This window comes from Drosophila ficusphila, unplaced genomic scaffold (assembly GCF_018152265.1).
Source record: "Drosophila ficusphila isolate 14025-0441.05 unplaced genomic scaffold, ASM1815226v1 contig_791, whole genome shotgun sequence".
Classification (NCBI taxonomy): Eukaryota; Metazoa; Arthropoda; class Insecta; order Diptera; family Drosophilidae; genus Drosophila; species Drosophila ficusphila.
The window spans coordinates 24,730,248-24,752,076 of NW_025064737.1; the positions used below are offsets into that span (position 1 = coordinate 24,730,248).

A 21,829-nucleotide genomic window follows, 5' to 3' on the forward strand; every position below is an offset into this window, starting at 1 on the left:
TTATATAGGAAAATATTCTAGGAATCTATGGACTACGCAAATCTTACAGTGATAAGTATATTTCAGACTTTTACTAAAAATAGCCTGTACTTAAAAATTAAGAGTGTCAGCAGCACTCACTGATGCACACGCGCATAGATCTCAATAGTGTTCGTCTGCACACCCATAAAAATGCAGTTTTTAGTTAAATAAAATGGGCTTTATTCGAACAGCCTAACCGTCATAGTTCATTTAAGATTTAAAAGTGCTTCAATGGATGATCAGTACATTTCAACGTAGCCCGGGGAGGACGACCTGTGCCAAGGCCTGCTCAAGGGAGTGGGATCGAATCGGCGGGGATCCTCGTAGCCGCCAGCTGCCCGGAAGGGAAGCTTCTTGCGCGGCTTCTTCTTGGGCGGATTCTTCATGATGGGCTTCGGCGGGGGGCGTGCACGTTGCCCTTTCCGTAGAGCCAGGGGAACTTCTTCTTGCGCTCGCCCATCACGCAGGCGCCGTACTGGACCATCATGTTGGCGGGATGGGGATACATGGAGGGCGCCGCCCAGTCGAGCTCCCTGTACTGAGTCTCCACGTTCGCCCTGTCCGGCCGCCTCTTCCGGTCCGGCTTGATCACCCCCGCCGGAGGGGTGACCCCGAACTCGTACTCCCGGTCGCTGTCGTCGTCGTCGCTGTTCGGGGAGTAGACGAAGCTGTCCGCGTTGTTCGCCCAGCCGCGCTGCCGGCAGAGGTTGGCCACCTCGCTCTGGATGCACTTCTTGTCGATGTGGCTGCGGCAGAAGCAACTGGCCACCGGTCGGCGGCAGGTGCACGGCGCGAACCCCTTGTCCTGCAGGTCCACCCGCATCTGGCGGAGGGCCACCGCCATGGGGTCCTTGGTGATCCGGAAGACCACGGGCTTCATGTCCGCGTACGGATTGGCGCTGGAGGCCAGCGCCTTGGGCTCCTTCAGCGGACGCAGGGTGATGATGTACTCGTCCCCCTTGCGACAGATGTGCAGCGTGGGGTGCTGCACCAGGGGCTCCTCCTGCTCCTGCTCCTGATCCCTGGGGCACTTCCTGCGGCGGTAGTGGTAGCGCGACAGGCAGAGCTTATCGGCGGGGTAGTCCCTGAGGAAGTAGGCCATCAGCTGGCGGATCGGCCGGGCAATGGCTCCCGGGCGCCAGGCCTTGTGGCGCGCCAGCTCGCTCTTGGTCCACATCCAGCCCATGTGGCAGGGCACCTTGCAGTAGCCCGTGTAGTTGCCGTCCGAGATGCAGTCCGTGTGGCCGATGCGGGGATCCTTCGGCTGCTTCTTGTACTTCAAGAACGTGTAGCTGCGAAGGAATGAGGAAACTTAGTGGATTTTACAGGGATTTGGAAGCCATCTCACCATTTGGACTTCTTGTGAACCCGCTTCTTCTTGACCCGCATCTTAGGTGGCTTTGGGTAGGCCTCGTCGATCTCCTTCAAAGCCCTTCTCAGCGACCTCCGGGCCTTCCTGCGCGCCCTGGCGGACCTGGAGTTTCGGCAGGCTGCTTCACACTTCTTTTTCAGCTCCTCCGCCAGCGCAGCTTTCCTCCTCTGCGCCCTTCTTATTGCCGTACAAGTCCCGCATCTCCGTGAAGATCGAGATCAGCTGGGATCGACGTTGGGAAGTGGTCGAGTTCTTTTTCTGCACCTGGTCTGTTTCTGGTGTGGGCTTGGGAATGGCTTCTGGTTGGGCCTCTGGCAGCGGATTTATCTGGGCTTTGCACTCATTATCCTTGAAGAAGTTCTCGCAGAGCTTGCGGATGCGGCACTTGGTGCATGGTTTGCCGCCCAGGCAGGCACATCGCTTGGGGATATTGGGGTCACTGTCGTCCTGGATTTTCCTTATCCTCTCCGCCAGACTATCATCTGCCGAAGATCCAGAGGAGCTCTGTCTGCAGGGATCCTTGCGCAGGCAGTCCATCAGCAGTTGCTGCGCCGTCGCCGTGAGATCGTAGGGCTCCTCACTGGGACGCAACTCGTCGAAGGTCTTGTAGCCGCAGTAGGGACAGGCGGAGATCTTGGGCAGCCAGCTGATGTCCGAGTGGCAGAGCTGGCAGAGATGCGGTGGCTTGTAGGCCTCCTGCTTGAGTTCGGGTTCCTTGACCGGGCAGGATCCCATTAGCTTTCGACGAGCCTTCTGATCTCGAGAGGTGGTCAAGGATAAGGCCTTGCGCCTCTTGGCAGCCCCTTCCCAATCCAACTCATTGGCGCCGCAGGAGGAGCTGTCCGTGGTGGAAGGCGGCGAGGTGCACTTGCAGTGCCAACTGCGCGACTTTGCATGTGAGCGCGGCGGAATGGGAACTTTTATATCATCCAGACCCAGTTCCTCGACGAGCTTTTTGAGTGCAGCCCGCTCCCGCTTCTTGGCGGTCTTGTCGTCCTTGGGAACCTGCATTCCGGCCACGAGGCAGCCGCACTTTGCGTCGGCTCCCCCTTCGTTGCCCAGAACCTCCGGATTGTCGGCCGCCGCATGGGGACATTTGAAGGGAGCTCCGGCGTGGGACATCAGGCGCTCGTCCGTGATGCAGGTGTTCGTGGGACACTTTCCAGAGCGACCCAGGGTGAAGATGATGTCCCTTTTGCTGATCGAGTTGTCCACCGGCTTGCAGACATCATAGCAGCCGAATGGAACGAGGCCGTGACTAGAAAGGATTACGAAATTGATTATGCATAACCAACCAATCAAAGAAGTAGTACTTTAAAATGTATAAATTAATTATATACTTTGTACGTACTTTATATCCGGAGATTCGGAGCTGATTTTTATGAGGAGCTCCACTTCGCCGACACTTTTCTTGCCTTTAACCAGCTCCACCTTTAGTTTCTCGGTGACGGTGAAGAAGGGATCCGTGAGCTGTCGCAGAAGAGAGGAGCCCAGCATGCCACTGCCCGATCCAATGACCTCGTCGTTCTCCCTTACGGTTACGCCGACGCCATGGGAGGTAAGGGACCCAATCAAATCACAGGGACTGGCCGTGAAGCCAGACAGGACATCCGGAGGGAACTCCTCCACGAAAAGGCGCTCTATGGCCAAGTCCTCGAAGTCCTCGAACAGCCGGACTGAGTAGATGGGGCCTCCTGCCGCAGTTAAGCTTCCAGATTTGCGAGGAATCGGCAGGCTGGAGTTTACCAGAATCACGTCGTAGGCGTAGCTCTGCGACATGGTGATGCTGGGAACTTTTAACTTTAAAAAACAGCTAAAATAGAGATCTGAATTTGCTTCACGTCTACAGATTTGGCTAAAACTTAGTCAATTTTTTTTTTATATAAAACTGCAGCCTGAATAAAATCGGTGTGTACTGAAACTGGAAACAGAATGACTAAAAAGGGATGTGCTAGGAGTTTGTCATATCAAATATTTGCAGAGGTCACTTGGTTATAATCATAATTTAACAAAATCTGGAAGCAACATTTTTCAACAGCATGCGATTTCATAACTGCAAAGCCTGTGTCCAATCTGGAGTACAAAAACACCCAGATAAGTAGTGAACTCTAACCATTGGTAGTATAAACTGTTTCCTCCTTATCTGAAATTGGTCTATCTGCTGCAATATTGCTAATCTTGAAAGCTGGTTAACATAAACAAAAATGTGGGAGAATGTAAAAATGGTATTCTATTTATCTAGAGATCTTCAGATATTCTATTAAACTTTCTCTGCAAAGCTTCATATTACGTGCTCTTATCAAAAATTAAGTAATAATTTCGCAGGTTTAAGGTCCGCAGAGGTGACACATATACATATCGTCGGGCCATTCGCTCTATTAATAGCTGGCCATAAGCACTCTTGCAAAAAGAAAACACTCGTCCGCTTTGGTATATGAGTAAATGAGAAGCGTATAATTATTGCCTGAATAATTTAGGATTTACACAATGGACTCTACGGTTAACAACGGGTATGTGAGTAGCTCTCCACCAGGTAACTTCGAATTTGGAACTGCACTGATGGCGACAACGACGAAGAGTGTGCGTGACAATGCAATGCGGACTCCAATCCATTCCGCGGGCAGTTCGCTAGCAATTGTGTTCGGTGGCTGGAGATGGAAGCTCCTACTGGCGGGCATTGATGATGTCCACGAACTCGGGCTTCAGAGAGGCGCCTCCGACCAGGAAGCCGTCGATGTCGGGCTTCTTGGCCAGCTCCTTGGCGTTGGCAGCGGTCACGGAGCCGCCGTACTGGATGCGCAGCGATGCGGAGACCTCCTTCGAGATGTTGTCGCTCAGCCACTGGCGCAGGAAGGCGTGCACCTCCTGGGCCTGCAAAATAGATAGATAGATATGGATTTTAGTACTGATAGGGAGTGGGAGAATGGAGAGAACCTACCTGATCGGGAGTGGCGGTCTTGCCGGTGCCGATGGCCCAGACGGGCTCGTAGGCCACCACCACGTTCTTCCAGTCCTTGATCTTCTGGGCGTAGGCGCACATCTGGCGGGCGACCACCTCGTTGGTCTTGCCGGCCTCGCGCTCCTCGAGGGTCTCACCGATGCAGGCGATGACCTTGAGGCCCTCGGCCAGGGCGTGCTCGGCCTTCTCGGCGATGAGGGCGTCCGACTCGTTGAAGATGGCGCGGCGCTCCGAGTGGCCCAGGATGACCCAGTCGGCGCCGATGTCCTTGAGCATCGCCGGCGAGATCTCGCCGGTGAAGGCGCCCTTGGCCACCTTGTAGGCGTTCTGGCCGGCCAGACCCACCTCTCCGGGCAGCAGGTTGCGGGCGTACATCAGGTAGATGGCCGGGCAGCCGATGACCACCTCCGTGTTGGGGTCCAGGGCGGCGGAGGTCAGGGTCTTGGCGATCTCGGCGATCGACTTCTGGTCGCCGTTCATCTTCCAGTTGCCCCCCACGCAGAACTTTCGGCCGCTCATGTTGTTGGTGTCGATGCAATCGGTGCTGAAATTGGCGTAGAACTGCGGATCGGGATTGGTTAGTTTATCAGTGACTGGTGGAGAGTTCCGAGCCGGTAAGCTCAAGGGGTAATTTGGTGACAGGAGGCTTGCCGGTCACTTTTTCTTTCAGGTTTTCCTGAATTTCCGGAGAGATCGCCGGCACACACCCACCTCGAAGTCCGTCTGCTGATGTACTAACCTTCTTTTGACCTTCGTAGGTCTTCCACTGGCACTTGAAAAGCTTTGGAAAAACAGCTGTGAATTTGCCGAGCAGAGCTTGCGAAACGACGGCCTTCAGCACCTCCGCCGTAACCCCACCCACAGTGGGAAGGTTCTGGTCCATGGTAAGGTGGGTCTGCTGGAGCAGATTTGGTCGGAGGAGCGTTGTAGTTGCAAATCGGTGGATACTTTTACTAAATGGCTTGCAGAGCTCAGCTAAATTCATATCCACTTAGGTTACAATTTCTCCAGTACAATACTTAATTTTGTCAAAGGCATAAAAACAGTAATTCTAACATTACATAAGCCGCTTGCTGGCATTTTCAAAATTAATTTGAGATTCAAAATTAGTTGGGACTTAAACCAACAAATGGGGGAGTTCATTTGTTGGGGCTCAACTTTTTTGGCGTCGCTTCCAGGAAGCTTTGGAAGAGCTTTTAGAAAAAGAATTGTCACCCTCTCAAATTTAGCAAGAAATGAAGCTGGCTTCGGCAAGTCGAAGCCGATATACCCTTGTAGTCGTCACAAATGCGGAGAAAAATGCATTAAGGCTTTTATAGTTAAGCCATGACGATTTTTATATAAATTTTTCCAGATTGAAAAAAATTTTTTTTTTTGCCTTTTTTTTCTAAAAGACCAATATCTCGAGAACGTTGTGTAAAAATTTGGAGTCAATTAGAGCCAAACTAACGAAGTTACAGCGTTTTAAACGACCGAATGTTGAAGTATTTTGACGTATAAAAATACTTTAAAGTAACAGGTCAACAAAATGCATTAGTTGGCGTTTTTTGGCTGTATAAATTTTCCATAAAAATGTGTAGCATACTTTTGGAAGGAATGAATAAATCTTTAAAAAGAGTAGCTACCAACTCTTGCATTCTGTTCGCCTGGTACTTCAAACTGCGTTTGGCCCAAAAATTGTCGGCAAGGGTACCAACCAGATACTTAAACGCCACCCCATGTCCCAGCATATTTCAATTAATAAAAGGCGATTTCGTTATCTGTTTAATCGTTTTATTTAACTTCAACTTTGAAATTCATGTCGCATGGCTTAACTTGGTTTTCACAGACGATCAGGTATACATAAGCAGACATTTACACATTAAAATACTCTAACGACATTACACATATGTACATAATTAACTACTCCATGGAAACGAGTTGACCATACACTCGAAATAAATGCGCGTAGCTCCTAATCTCTAGCTGCAAATCTTACTAACCAACTAATTGATCTAGATCCGATATTGAATTTGACAACGAGTCCTCCGATTCCGGAAGAGCGCTAATGAGAGCCGGGAAGTACTTAGGGTAAAAGCTTGGACTTGCGAGTATTTCCTCAGGGATCATCTCCATTCGACCCCTTCACATCCTTCATATCCTTATTCTCCCGGGGATTCTGCTCCTTGCTCCCCGGGGGAGGTCAACTCTCCGCACCGGTCGCCAGGAGGGACGGCGAGGAGGTGGTCAGAGGCGGCGGCACCGACCCCTCCTCAACCATCATGGGCGGCGGCGAGGGAGTGGGCGTGGCGGCCGAGGAGGTGGGACGGGCGGCGTGGGGCTGCAGGAAGTGGAACAGGCTGGAATGCTGCATGTAGCTGCCCACGGACCGCAGCGGACTGAAGAAGTGTTCCGAGGGATGGCCAACTGGATGCTGATCCTGCTCCCTGCCGAGATTGCTGCTGTGCTCCTCGTGGGCTCCGCGTCCTTTTGCCGCGGAGCTGCAGTTGCAGGATCGGCTCTTCTTCAGGGAGCTCCTGGTTCGAGCCGTGCCCTTCCGGTACTTGGGCTTGTGGCCGTTGGAGCCGGGACTCGCCTCGCTGTCGATCACAAAGACGCCCGACTCCTTGGCGGCAGGACTCGTCGTCGATCCTGGCAGGCAGTGAGCGCTGTTGGAGTTGCCCGCGAAGAGCTTGGCCCTCAGGAGGGCCGGAAGCGGACCATTCGTGGGCGAGGTCTGGATGGACAGGGGTCGCTCCCTGGACTCTGCATCCACGGGCAGTTCCTGAAGGGTTCTGGAGTCCGTGTCGTCGGACCGCAGCTTCTCCCTCATCACCAAAGCCAACGAGCGACGGAGTTCCACGGGATCTATGCCGGGCTGGGAAGGATTGGGCACTGAGCTGGCCGGCACAAAGACGTCCTCGAACTCCAGGTCGTCCTCATCCTCGTCCTCGTCCTGGCTGAAGCTGAAGTTGTGGTTGTCGTAGGAGGCGCAGGAAGGCTTCGAGTAAGTCGAAGGAGCCAAAGGAACCGATTGAGCTGAAGGAGCTGAAGGAGGAGCCGGTGGCACCGTGGAGCTGCTGTTGCGCTCGCTGCTGCGCTGGGAAGCCAGGTTCGGCGAGGGAAACTCGTAGCTGGTCTCGCCCAGCTCCGCGCCACTGGAGGCCTCCACGATGTTCCACATTCCCCGCTCCATGTCCGTGGTCACCGAGGCCACCGAGGCCATCGTCTGGTTGATGTTGTTGAAGCAGGGCGCGACCACTCCGCACTTGGGCAGCAGCTGTGAGTTCTTCAGCGCCTCCTGCTGCTGCCTCAGCCAGATGGGGGAATCTACGGGGAGGGATTAGAAGGATTATAGCGATTCCGAAGGAGAGCCCAGAAGACGTCGCGCACTCACACTCACCCACATAGAGGCGCGGCTGCGTGGAGCGCATGTTGGAGTCCATCGACTGCAGGCGGTGCTGGCTGGCCACCGAGAAGCGGTGGATGGCCTCCGCCTGCTGGTCGATGTCCACGCCCATCATCTTCAGCAGGAAGTTCTTCAGGGCGGCCCGGAAGTCCTTGAGGTGGTAGGCGTACAGGACCGGGTTCACGGCGGAGTTCAGGTGCGAGAGGATGATGCAGAAGAGCGTCAGCTGCGGCTCTACGTAGCAGCTGGGGCAGAAGGCCTTGATGCAGTTGATCGTGTAGAGCGGGATCCAGCAGATCATGAAGAACAGCACGATGATGGACAGGTTCTGGGTGGCCTTCACGTCCCGCTTCCTGGCCGCCCCCAGGACCCGCAGCATCGTCCCCGTGTGGCCACTCCTCCCCGGAGTGGTCACCTGCACCACGGCCGCCGAGGAGCGCCGGCTGAGATCGGAGGCGGGGTTCATGGTCACGATTTGTCGCACCTTTGGGAATACTATTTAGCATCGCAATCAAACTAATGTGAGTGCTCCTACCTGCTTGATGATCACGCGGTAGATGTGCGTGTAGAAGGCCAGCATCAGGAGCGCCGGGGTGATGATGGTGGCGAAGTAGAGGAACACGAGGTAGTTGTAGTCCATCACCTCGACGAAGAGGCACTCCTGGTTGTCCTGCCACGTCGCGTGCCAGCCGAAGAGGGGCAGGAAGCCCACTATCGTGCCGGCCACCCAGCACATCGAGATGATGACTGCAATGGAATAAGAACAAGGGTTTAAATGGGGGCCATGACCTGAAGCCCTTCGAGAGAACGTCATACGGGGAGACTGCAATTCCCTGAAGCAACTACTGGGATTTTCTCGAACTTCGAGTCACTAAACTGTCCGACCAAATGACGCAAGTAATGTGCCTCTTAATCATTTTCCAAGGCAGCTGATGAGTTGCAAGCAAGCAACTCGATAAACTTGTTGCAGAATACTTAAGGAAGTAGTGCTTTAATAAATACATTTAATTATTATGTATTATTCAATTGAATGGAATTTCTTGGTAAATAAAACTATACCAGTTTGCTAATAAAAATCTTGCTTCTTAGTGTTTTAGTTATATTAGTTGAGGATTTCTACTATTGTGTGCTTTCCCTCTGGCATCTGTTCAATTGCAGTCCAGATGAGCCGCTCTTTTGTCTTGGCCAAGCCACAACTCAAACATGGTCGATGGCAGAGACGAAGAACAATGTGGCGTATATTAGCCATCCAGAGTCATTAGCATCACAGCAACAAAGGCGCTAAACAATGGCCACCGCAAAACGAGAGTTGTTTGACAATGTCCTGCCACAAAACATTTTGAAGGGCTTCCATTTACTTAGCTTGAAGATAGCTGTTTTTAAGATATTTGTAAGCATTTATCCCAGGGAAAGTAAAGCGGTTTCCCATTTCGGGAAGTATAGCTATACAGAGAAGTATAGCTTTTTTTAAAATATTTACAAGCATTTGATCTACAGAAAGTGAAGCCCTCGCCATTACTAGTGAGTGAACTTATTTCTGATTAATTATTATACAATTCTTGGGAACCCCCTGATACTCACATATCGCCGTGCGGGTGCGGACATTGCGAGAGTAGGCCATGGGGTAGAGGATGGCCCAGTAGCGGTCCACGGAGACGGCCACCAGGCAGAAGATGGAGATGGTGCAGAGCACCACGAGCAGCGAGACGGTGAAGAGGCAGGCGTAGAGGTTCCGCGGCAGGCCGATGGAGGCCAGGATGGCGAAGGGGATGCCCAGGCTGCCCACGAGCAGGTCGGCCATGGCCAGCGAGACGATGTAGTAGTTGGTGCGGCGGCGCAGCTTGCGCTCCCGCCGGAACACGATGATCACCAGGACGTTGCCGATGATGCTCACGATGGCCACCAGGACCTCGAAGACGGTGTAGGGGATGTTCAGCTCCGAGCTGGGGCTGTCGGCCCCCTTGGCGTCCTTGCTCGTGGTGGCCGCGTGCAGCGGGAGCAGAGGTCCTTCGAAGGAGAAGTCCGTGATTGAGAAGTAGCGGTAGGCGGACATTTCGGTGTTCTTCGTGAGGTTCCCTTCTCCCGATCGAGTATTCAAGGCTGCTACCAAGCTAATGGAGGGTGGAACAGGTGCGGGCTTCAATTACAGTGTCCGCTGGCGTGTGAATTCCTTAATTGACTCGAAGTGGCCGTGGCAGTAGCAGCGATAGTAATAGCACATGCTGCGCATTGCGTATACGCCATGTCCGCCGCCCTGCGGTTGCTCCTTTCTGCTTTCTGCTTTCTCTTTTCTGCTTTCCCTCTCTTCCTTCCGTTGATGTATTTGCTTTCTGCTGCCGACGTACTCTATTTAGCTGGAAAAAAGGGATACTTAATCATCGTTCGGCACGTTTGTTACACACACGCTACAACTTAATTGTAGCAATTTTTTAGTGTAATAAATTGATAAATATTTGCCAAAAATATATGTCAACGGCGATAACATGTGTGGCGAGCAAAACAACAAGAGAAACCCCAACTACGAGATACCCTGGGTAATCAGATGGTACTCGAGTCTGTTGTTCGCCAGGGGCCATCAGTTTCAGGACTCCCTTCAAGTATGCTCAAGGATTACATTGAAAAATGTTGAAACTTCTGCTGATGGTGGCTTATGGGATATCTATACACACAACTCTGCGGGTACACACGGCTATCTGATTCGTGTGCGGCAAATACAAAGCTCGGAAGGCAAACAAGTCCCGGCCAGCAACAAAATCAATTGCCAGACAATCGAACCGGGTGCTGCAGAACATAACAAGAGTATATTGAAAACAGAGGAGCAATGAAAGCAACACAGAAACACAGAAACAGAAGTCCATAAATAAGCATCCTGCATAGAAAAAAAATTAGAAACCATATTTTGGAAGTTAGCATAAATCTTGCCTTAAAATGTTCTATATGATTTCATTGTTTTATTAGTTATTACTCATTAAATATTACTCACTATTATTTTTATAAATATTTATATGACTTATTTATCCGCAAGTTTAATGCATTTTTTAAACCATTTACATCTTGTTTTTTTTCTGGTGCACTTCTATATCTCCGGTAGGATTTCCCTTGTTTACCCAATCTCTAGCGGAGAGGATCTGGGATTTGTCCTGCAGGAAGTCGCGGCGCGATATCAAAAAGCGTGTGAACGGCTGGCTTAATGCAGGCGGTTGCCAACCGGAAGCTGTCACTCAGGAGCATAGAGAAAAAAAGGGGAAGGGATGGATGGAGGGAGGGGGAAGGGGGAGCTGACTGCTCAATCGAGTGTTTTGGCGGCGGGAGTGCATCCATCAAAAGCCACGACAACGATTCGCGGGACATGAAAACGTTTTCCATTTAATTGGCCCACACTGCTGGCCCCTCAGCCACCTCGCGATTCATCAAGTGAGAAGTGGAAAGTGAAAAGGTGGAAAGTGGAAAAGTGGAAAGTGAAAGCCAGCGAGGTGGCTATTGTGCTTCATCAACGGAGAGCACTTAGAGCGAGGCACTAAAGCCCGGGGAAGGGCTTCTCGAATTAACGCAGGTGTTTAGCCAGCCCTTATGGGAGACACCCACTTATTGCCCAACTTATTGGCTGAGGAATTTATGCTTCCACTCCGCCCGAGAGCAGGGGTCAGAGGTCAGGGTTGGGTAAAGGGAAAGGGAAAGGAAAAGGGTACTCCCGGTGGACCCTGTTCGCGTGCTGAGTCGCCGGTCGACATTCGGAGCAGGTCGATTCGCTTAATTGCCTTTTGCCTAATTAATTCAATCGCGAGGGGCAGCAACAGGCAGCGGCATTTGCATAGCCCTTTCCCCTCCACAATTCCCATTCCACTCTCGTTTCGGCTAAAAACTCAATCAACAAATGGCACTACGATTGGCCGATTTAATTAATTTGGCGAACGCAATTAGCGATCGTGGCCGTGGACTGCGTGAGGACAATGCCAAAGAGTCGCCCTCAAGAAGGGGCTTTGGGTCAGTGCACCTGACACCTAATAATTTAATCGGTGCACAGAGAAAAATTAGAAGTGAGTCTGTAAATATTTTTACTATGAATACTGAGGATTTGAAAAACAATAAAAAGATCACAACATCTTGAATTACAGAAAGAAAGTTATATAAAATCAGGTGATATCGAATACACTCACTTCACTTCCAATCATATTTTTCAGTGCACATATGATGGGTTTGAATTTTTATGTGAATTCATTATGACACGCTGCGAATGACAAGCCACAACTCAATCACGAGCTGCTAGCGAAGCTCTAACGCGTTCATAATTTGAATCGGTCTCTAGGACAAGTTTATGGAACGCCTCATCGGCAGATGTACGTGACTGGGAGTCGGAATACGTAGCGGATTTGAGTGGCCAGAGGAAGCAGTGCTCTAGTTCAAGGCGGTCCCGCTCCTTGGCGGATCGCATAACTCATACGCCCCGAGGTCCACCGACGACACCCTAACAAGTGTTCAAACTTTCCGCGCATTTGTCAGGCTCACGAAGGGGTGGCCACTGGGAGGGTTTTCCCAAGGCCTCGCTCTGCCTAATCCCTGCTGCTTCCCCACCCCAAATGTTAGTGCAGGGCTGTCAAAATCAGTTGGCATTAAGTTTATTACCATGTCGCCATCGAATTGGCCGCATTCTTGGCCTTGTCGGCGGGATAACAGCCAGAAAAGTGCTTCCAGCTCGCTGCATCTGCAGTGCGCACTTGCGAATTTCCCTTTGTCATTCTTAGGCACTGAGAGAAATAAAGAGTTATCAAAATCACTCACAAATCATCCAACATCGGGAGTAGTTAGCTCTAAATGAATAAACATTTTTTGAAGATGTAATGTTTATTTTATATTCCCCCTAAACATTACGTTTCAATGTTTTCCCCTCAGTGTGATTGCTATTCGAGCTGGTTGCCAGCAGATAAAGTGCGTTTCTATTACAAGACGCTATCGGGGAAAGGGTGCTGAAAAATGACGGTGGTGATAAGGATAGAAGGACCACGGAAGGACCCTTCATGCATTGCCCCCGCTCAAAGTTGAGTTGCCGATAGCTGTGAACTCGCAGCGAACACGTTCTCCATCTGCTGGCTCGGATTCAAATGTATCTCGAACGAGGCGAAACTCAATCTTCCTGCGGCTGCTTGAACTTTAAGCTGGCTCTCAGCATTTTTCCTATTTTTCCTATTTTATATTTTCCCCGGGCCATTTGTCTTCGTTGCGTTTTTTGTGCGTGGTCATCCCGCGTCGCTTCACACGTTTAATTACGGCAAAACGAGGAGCTGCAGCTGGAAAACCCCATAGCCAGCCATATCCATTGCCACCCAGAACGATACGCAGTTTTTTCTGCTTCGGGGAGCTGGCAAATTAATTGGCGAGAAGTTCTTCCTGCCGGCCGAGCTGATTGCACTTGCATAGTTGCTCCGTAATTGCGAATCCTTCTAAATGGAGTGATATAGTCGGTTCGGGGCAACCGACTGGAAGTGCATGAGGGATTCCGGATCGAACCGGTTCTGGGGGAAAGCGTGGTGCTAAATATATATTGGATATCTGCAGTGGCTGGGAACGGAACCATAAATAGCTCAAATCTTCACACGTCACAGGTGGCTTATCGGCCAGTCATCATTGGCAATATCGGATTGGGAGCTCGATTGCCCGATTTCCCGATTGCTCGATTCCGGTCTGGATTGCATTGTTCAAGTGGTTGCACGTTGGCATCACGTGCAGTCGCCATTTGCAACCGAACATTGGACATCGGAAGTGGCAAGTGGCAAGTGGGAAATGGAAAAAGGGATCTTCGCAGTGGGACTTTAACTTGAAACCAATAGTTGCGAAATAACAGCCACCCTTCCCCGCAGATGCCGCCATTGTCTCCGGGGAACAAGTGACGAGTTTCCCATGTCAGAATGCTGGCATGTTGATAGATAACTACATAGTACGAGGGGTCTGGTCTGGCAGATAAATATTCGCCGGGCCAGCAAAAGTCCCAGGGTGAATAATCACCCGTCAGTGCGGGTCACAGTGGACCTGCTCGAAACAGCATTCCTTTATTTCATAACCAAATAGTTTTGAAAAGCATTAAAGGGTTACATTTCTAAAGACTATTCGGTATATTAATATTCTCAGAAAATATACTTTTCATGATAAGGAAGGGAATTCTCCTTAATATACAGCACCTAAACTTTTTTTGTGTTTCCATAACTCGCTCGTGTTTTGCCATCAAACATGGATAGCTCATCCCACTGTGCGGGGAATGGGGAAAAGGTGGGCAGCTCACCTCCCAATTCGCGATTCAGCAGTTGACAATCGCCAATCGGCAATCGGCCTAAGAGCTATATAGTTATATGGCAGGGACACACGAGTAAAGTCCGGCGGCTACCGCATTGCCCAGTGACAATCGCAATCATAATGACAGTCACAGTGACAGTAATGGCGATAGTGATAGCGACACCTCCCCCGGATCCCGGAACCCGGATTCCGTATCCCTCCTCCCGGAAGCCTGAAATCCAGAGGCACCCGAAACCTTTTGTCCTGAGGTGAGCAATCGCTAACGAAGCAGCTACAACTGCGAGATCAGCTTTTCGGAGCGCTTATCTTTTTTTCGGGCGGTGTAAACATGTGAGTAAATTGTACGTAATTAAATGTTATGAGTTTGTTATCTGCGCGCCTGTTTTCGAGGCGCCTTTCGGGCTTTCAGGTCCCAGGCTGTCTCCCAATTATCCGGCATCCGTATGTGGGACTCTTGGCCTCTGGGGGGATTTATTTCGGGCCGGACAGTCGAATCAATCAAGCTGCGGACAGAGCTCCTGACCTCCGCGGTATTTCACCACTGCGTATGCGTAATATTTCATACGACTAGTATTCCCCAGTCAGTCAGTCAGTCAGCTCCTCCCCGCCCCGGCGACAGCTGCCATCTTAATTTCATTTTCTATTTCAGTGGAAACCATAAAGGAGCTAAAGGAGCCCCACCGCCCGAAAAGACAGCCAGCCCCCAAGGACCCCCAGCCCTTTCTAGCCAGCCTGCTTTGCCTGCCTTGCTGCCTTGCCTGCCTTTGACTCTGGCTGGCCCATTAAGAAGTCCTGTGATTGAATTCGGCTTACGCATGAAGAGAGTCGCAAAGTCAGGAGTCGCCTGCCGCATCCATCAGATTGCCCCTCTTCGGGGCAAAGTTTTAAAGCCGCTTAAGACGTCCGCTGCCAAGGACAAATGCCAGCGAGCGAATCCCTGGCTTTGCATAAGTAACCCCATTGCGCCGCCTCTTTAAAGGAGTGAAAATTCCGGGCTAGCTAACCAAAGGCCCGCCGAGGTGGAGCACAAATATTTATGGAGCCAATAAAGATTCTATGGGTGTTTGCTTGTTCTACAGCGGCTCTGACCACTCCGGCACATCCCTCGGCTTGGCAGATTGGCATTTCACTGTCAACAGGACCCGAGTTCCATTGGCTTCGCTGTTGGCCGGAGAGGAGATCCTGGGAGGCAGCATCGCAGTCCACACTTCTGTCGACCGGCGACAGCACACATCGTTTCGTCGTTTGCATTTCTGTTGATTTTGGCGCAATGACACGCAGCTCGTTACAGTTGCCGGTCGACTGGTCCTGGCCAGTTGTCATTTCACCCCGACCCCTGATCCCCGAGAAAGGGATTTGCGCAGCAGTTCTGACTACACTTGAAAAGTAGTGCGACATACAGAAATGAAGGGTTTCCTGGCCTAGTATCAGTAGTAATTGTAGCTGTCATTTAGTTAAAGAAAAACTGATATTACTATATTTCTGTATTACATGATTCTGTTGCAATTTAAAGAAAACAAATTCAAAACATTTTGTGTGATGGGTATTTTAAGAAGCGAACGTATTCCTGTTGCTCTGACTTTTTTCGCAACTGTATGCAAAACTGTCTTTACATTCGAGACATTTTTAGGATACTCTTTGAGGGAGTGTAAATGTCGCCTGCTCGGGAGCTTACGTCCTGTCAGCTCTGCATTCCGAATGCCATTCAGGGGCGCCCAGGAGGATGAATGTCAGGAGGGATAGAAAAGGGGAGACAGGGAAGCCAGTCGGGATGGGTGTTAATGGCGCATTATCCCTGGCAAGGCTGGAAGGATCCGCTGGAACGCAGTTCCTTGCGGCAGTTGTCAGCTTACTGGAAAGTTTGTCTCCATCACGGCCGGCAGTTAAATTTAATTACGCTGCCCGAAAAGCTGACCCCAGCCCCGTTCGGAGGCCCCGTGTAACCGGAGTCGCAGGAGGAGCCGTAGGCCGCCGCTAATGATGTGTGGAGCTGTTCATTAGGACGTGACCATCGGGGCCATCCATTATCCCCGAAGCTGAAAGAGGAACTTGGCCAACAAGGGGCGCACTTAGTTGAAACTTAAGAACTTGCCCGCCAGCAACTCCGAGTTGGCTAAGTCGCCGCGAACAGAAGTTTCTCATTTCCAGCGGATGTGATTCGCATTGGCCACTGTCATTCGCCACGGGCCACGAGTCCGTGCAAAGTTGCACGTAAATTAATGCAGCCTGCGTGGCAACAGCCACGTATCCCGCTGGCCATTAAAACACTTTTTAATGCCGTGGCATTTGCATTCAAACGATCCCAGATTCTCTGTCTATCGAACCGAGCCCAAAACGGCATTAACATCGAATATCGTCGAAGGCCGTCGTTCGGGATGCGCAGTTATAAAAATTTATTACTTTCCGATTTGTTCTCGCCCATTTTGGCGGAGCCCACCGAGTGGATTCCACCGGATGTGGATGTGATCAAGAGCTATAATGGGGAATACTTGGCGGGGGAATCAGATTGGTTCTGGCTCGGTTTTATTGGATTGAAACTCAAAGAAGAAACCCAACGTATTTCTTAGAAAATCAAATATAGATGGCAAGACAACATTTACTTTACGGGTATAAAGCACAATTCGTTTTTCCATTCAAACCTAAGGGTCTAATTAAAGGGTTTGTGAAGGCAAAAATAAAGCTTCAGCCATCGTTGCTTGTGATTATTTTGAATATTTTGCCCAGCTGTAAACAGCTTTACGATTCGGAATTATTTTGCATTTTCAGTGGCGGCAATTCAGATGAATGTGTGCACTGTGCTCGAAAGCAAATAAATATGAAAACAAATTCCGGACTGGTTGAATCCAGCATTGAATTGATCGCGGTGACTCATCAATTAGAGGAAGACTTCTGACGGGGAGTCTAATGGCTTAAGTCAACAGAAGAATACCGGTAGTCAGGGGGCTTATGGGTGCCAAAAGGGGGCATTATCACTTGCAACAACGTTTGCCCAGATGACTGTTCCGCCGATTTAACTCGAGCATAATTGATGCAAAGCCCCAACTTGTTAATTATGCAGGCAGACGAACGCCATGAACGCCATAACTGACCAGCTGACTGAACCTAAAGCCGAGCCGCAATTAATGTGCATTTCACGGCGACTTTCGACTGGTGCTCTTCTGTTTGCCCAGTCCATTGGGTGCCACCTCCCCCTCCTCGTTTCCCCCCCTTCTTTCCCCGTCACGTGCTGGCCCTGAATCATGCCGCGATGCTCGGTTCTATTTTGGTATTATGTAAAGTTCTCAAATATAATAATTTCTCATTTCGGATGGCGATTGGGTGGGTGGCTGGCAGGGAGCAATCCACTCGGATCCCCGTCCTCTATTGGTAATGGCCTCATGCGGGGCCATCAGTTGAGCGAACTAATCCACGCAGGGAAGCTGCAGTCGAACCCTGGAAGTTTATCCGCCCCGATCAATGCAAATTTAATGCAATTGGGGAGCTGTTCACTCCCGGGGAGTTGGCTCTTCGCCTCCAACAACTGTTGCTCGGATGCGCCATCAATTCGAGGCAGGATAAATGTAATTGAGGGGTGCGATACCATGTGACCATGTGGCTGGGACACAATGCGAGGACAATGCGATGGCAATCGGAAAACGAAAAAGAGCGGAAGGGGGTAACCAATATAAATGCTCACACAGAGAGAATCCCTTGAATAGCTGGCAATAAAGAAATGGTTTAGAACGGCAGAGTACCAAATTCAGAACTCCGAGCCAGAATTTGTACTTCCCTTATCAAAATCAAATCAATTGTCAGGAGTACTTCTGGTTTCTCCCTGTGCACGAGGCACGGGCTCAAAGAGCCGCGCTAAATTGGCCATCAATTGGAGTCCACTCAAGGGCGCCTGACTTTCCTCCGGTTCAGTTGAGTTCACATCGCTCTTTCGCTTTATCATCAGGTTGTAAAAGCCCCCATAAAGGCTGCCATTAAATGGACAAGTGATGTCAACATTAGGTGAGCCACGCCCCCTCCCTGCCCTGCCAGCACCACCGCCCCCGGACACGTGGGTCGAACTCATCCACTGGGATTTGCAATATGTCGCCAACATATTCATCATCGCTCCCCCGCTCTCCCGTTCACCTCGGGTAAGCTGTCAAAATATTGACAATCGGACTTTAGTTGGCGTGAAGGTCGACTGCACATTAACTGCAGGCACTCAAGGACATCCATTCGGGTGGACTGGGAGGGGGCGGTTACAGGGTTAGGGCGTGGCTTTTGGGCATCATAAATCTGCGACACTTTGGGGCCATCTTTTCGCGACCAATTTACACAGGGAATTAGCGCGCGATTATCTTCTAATTGGATGCTAATTCCCAGCCGCAACCCACTTATGTATATATTCCCCCGATTCCGCCGACTTCAAGCTGGGGGAGCTGCTAAAATCTGCGAGTGTTTGCCACTGCGTGACTTACTTTTAATTCGTACAATCGAATCGAAATCAGATTTGGCCAAGCTGTTGACTTTGCCACAGCAGTGAGCAGTTTGGATATCGCCTGCTTCGCGGTTTTGAATTTTGGCAAGTGCTGACGTTTCATCCGGAGGTTGTTGATGCGACTGCCGAGTATTTATAGAAGCAATTGGGATGGACGCACCAGCAATCGGGGTGCCAGGCGGTGCCATGAGGAGCCTAATGAACTTGGCTCTGGATCTGGATTTATCGTCTCACTGCACACGTTTCCCAGAGGGACGAAGGTTTTCACAAGGAAAGGATTGCCTGCCAAGAAGAGAACTTGGGGGAGCCTTCGAAACGTGCCTGAAGTAACCATTTAGTTACACAAGAAACAAATGATGCAAACTATGTGGGATCATTCTAAATGGGGCCAACTTTACGAGCTTTTCCCTTTAACACGAAAGTGGTTCTCATTAACATAGTTACAAATCGTAAGCCATAGGTTAATCATATGAATGACTTCATCGTTTTTCTAATGAAGTTCGAGCTTGTGTAATTTGAATGTCCCTATATTTATCCCATTATCGAAGCAGTATCACCGCTTCTGTTATTTTTGCATACGGCTATTCAGAGGCGCAGTTTACAAGCCGGAGTTGTGATAAGGCACCATCGCAATCAAATAGTGAGTGTTGAAACGGGGAAGTCCCCACAACTGGTTGACACAAACGCGGCATATTCATGCTCAAAAAATAAACATCGCGGGCTTGTTTTATTTATTCTTTATGAGAACCTCAGGAACCGTGCGATTATCGACTGCTCCTGTGTGAGTGGCAACCCAAATGCAGCGGGTCCTCTGCAATTTCGCATGCAACTGACTCAGAATGCCGCGTTCGTCGGCGTTTGGAGGCTTAACCGGAAACTTTTAATTTAATTAATTTATACACAAAGGCGCAATCAAGAGCACTGGCGACTTGAGGCGGTCGAAGGGCGGGGGGCGGTGGGCGGAGGGGCGGCACCATGCGAATTGCGGTTACCAGCGCCGTGTGCATCTGATAGATAGATAGATACAACCGCTCCCTCCCGCCGTCCAGGCGAACCCATTGCGATAAAGCGCTTTTGATGTTCACTCGCCCGGTGCGGTTCATTTCGCTTTACTTCGCGTTGTTTCCCATCGAGTGCAATCCAAAAATGTGCCACAAGTCAGAGGCTGCGGCCCAAAAGATACAAGATGTATCTCTGAACGTAAACTAAACTGCAGATATCTTCTGGGACACCGGAGGGGGCAACAGGTGAACTTTGTTTATTGATGCACTCATTGCACTAATTTGTTTGCTCAGGATGATTTAATGGGCTGCCCGCTGGCAGGGTCAAGGGTGGATGGATGAGTGGATGGATGGATGGATGGATTGATAAACGGATGGATGGATACACAGATGGATGGTCGATGGCCGGAACTGGATGTTATCAATTAGCCAACCAGCAGGACATGCGATACTGGCAACAGGTGAAGGCCTCGCGGCTGCCAAAAGGCAAATATTTAGTTCCCCCTGCGGTTAGCATAAACATAATGCTCTGTCTGGGTATTATTGATTTTATTTCGGGTCTAGCATATGTTAATTTGTCTGATGTTTCTCTTCGCACAAACAAGTAAAGCATTTAATTACCTGGAATCAAACTAAAAGCTGAGGAGGGTGCTGCCAAAAAACAGAAGGAGGAGCCACAGGTGGTGTTGATTTCGCTGGAGGGAAATCCAGCGAAGACTTTATGATCTGCGATCCAATCACCTGTTGCGCCTTGATAATCTCCCTTTGGCTCTTTATTTTTTAGCCTCCGAGACGCTAATTCAATTGACACTTTTTCGGGCTCCGCTGGCTGCCATAAAAACTGGATGGAAAACTTTTCCAAGCTTATTTAGTTTGGCGTTTCATTAAGACAAAGCACACACACACTGGCACGCACACTGGATTTGTTTATTAGCTGTGTTATTTATTTTTTATGGCAGTCGAAATTCAAACTAAAAATTAGCCACCGTTCGATACGGCGATTCGATAGGCGGATATTCGGATATGCGAATATGCGGATATGCGGAGTATCCACCGCGCTGGCCAACGCTCGACGGCAAAATGCGCGAGCGATTCGCACGGACAAAAGTGAAGCGGTTCGGATTCGGGTCGCGATTCCCGAATCGGGTGCGACTTGGGGCTCGGGTGGATGTGACGGGCCCCCGAGCCGCGGACGCCTGTTGAGCGCCGGGAAAGCGTGGTGAGTTGCAGTTCTACGGCTTGCCCTCCGTCCGGATGCGGCCGTAAATGAAATGGGCTGCTCTTATTCTTTATAGCCTGCGACTTGTGGCCGCCGCCGAGATTCCCCTCTAATTCGGGCCATTCGCGAGTATTTTTTACACATAATTGATACGTAAACGCAATAGGCAGTAAGTATTTTCCGGGAGTAAAGTAATGAATTTGAGTGGCCGCAAGAATTGACGGGTCTCTTAATCAATCGACTCATTGAAATTGATGGCCCAGCTGGTTGATCCTTGGTTTCGAAGGGGTGGTGGTGGCGGCGATGGGGAGGCCCTCGAGGCGGATGTGCCCGAGAGCACGCAACCCCCGAATAATCGTTTGGCCAAAATCAATTTGTGCCATTTTGTTGCTTTATGGGCTGCCATCTCAGCGCCCGAATGGAGCCCCATAAAACCCCGGACCCACCGGCTTGTTAGCAGTTCATCAAAATTGTTTGCCGCATATTAATTGCCCGATGTTATGGTGCGGTGCTACTGTTCCGCGGAGTGCGATCGCACTGTTCGCGTATTGTTATTACTGTCTCTGCCATCGACTGCGAATATCGTTTTATTGACATTCTGCGCACGTGACCCGCCTGCAGAGATGTTTGCCTACTGCCGAGCAGCCGAGTAACTAGTCAATGCTCTTGGTGGGCAAACAAAGCGACGATGCTCGCTGCAGCCCACCCGGCGTATACGTAATAAAGTGAGCAGCACTTCTGGCCAGATTCGCGGGATCTGTCGCCTTCGAAAGATCCACAGGCCCACGTGTTGGCCATTTGCACGTCCATCTTGGGTGCTACAAGGGGATTTAAATGCAATTGACTCGGAACGACGTCAACCCGCACTATTTACGGCCAAACTTTAATTGCTTTTGAATTTTTAAAAAATTTTAAAGTGTGCGAGCGCGAAAGGTGCAGAGAGCGAAAGGGACGGCGGCAAAAACTTCACCACAGCAGCTTTTCTTGGTTTGGTTCAGCCTTTGAGAAACTTTTTCGGGTTCGTGTCTATGCTTTACTATAAAATAAAGTTAGCTTTTATATAGTTTGTTCTTCTAATTTAATTTATTGCGTTCATAATTTGTTAAAAACTTC

The 21,829-nt window shown here is 50.2% G+C and overlaps 3 protein-coding genes across 4 annotated transcripts; all 3 read right to left on the bottom strand.

Annotated features, from left to right (window-relative positions):
- Positions 1-177: 177 nt before the first annotated feature.
- On the bottom strand, positions 178-3,323 carry LOC108097774. The gene is given in 5 exon segments (XM_017200301.2): positions 178-424; positions 427-1,313; positions 1,370-1,548; positions 1,550-2,651; positions 2,745-3,323. Coding segments are annotated over 5 exon segments (2,760 nt in total). The 5' UTR covers positions 3,173-3,323; the 3' UTR covers positions 178-260.
- Positions 3,324-3,819: 496 nt separating this feature from the next.
- On the bottom strand, positions 3,820-5,375 carry LOC108097627 (triosephosphate isomerase). 2 transcript variants are annotated; one of them, XM_017200051.1, is made up of 3 exons: positions 5,092-5,375; positions 4,332-4,913; positions 3,820-4,264 (listed from the first exon to the last, which is right to left on the bottom strand). In XM_017200051.1, the coding sequence occupies exons 1-3, from the start codon at positions 5,335-5,337 to the stop codon at positions 4,058-4,060; spliced, it is 1,035 nt and encodes a 344-aa protein (XP_017055540.1). In that variant the 5' UTR covers positions 5,338-5,375; the 3' UTR covers positions 3,820-4,057. The 2 variants fall into 2 exon arrangements, with proteins under 2 accessions (XP_017055540.1, XP_017055541.1); XM_017200052.1 differs by having other exon boundaries at positions 5,064-5,101.
- A 734-nt stretch (positions 5,376-6,109) lies between these two features.
- LOC108097792 lies at positions 6,110-20,551 on the bottom strand. Its single transcript, XM_017200323.1, has 5 exons — positions 20,119-20,551; positions 9,322-10,094; positions 8,276-8,487; positions 7,729-8,224; positions 6,110-7,661 (listed from the first exon to the last, which is right to left on the bottom strand). Exons 2-5 carry the CDS (start codon positions 9,791-9,793, stop codon positions 6,535-6,537), a joined length of 2,307 nt encoding a protein of 768 aa, XP_017055812.1. The 5' UTR covers positions 9,794-10,094; positions 20,119-20,551; the 3' UTR covers positions 6,110-6,534.
- Positions 20,552-21,829: the final 1,278 nt, after the last annotated feature.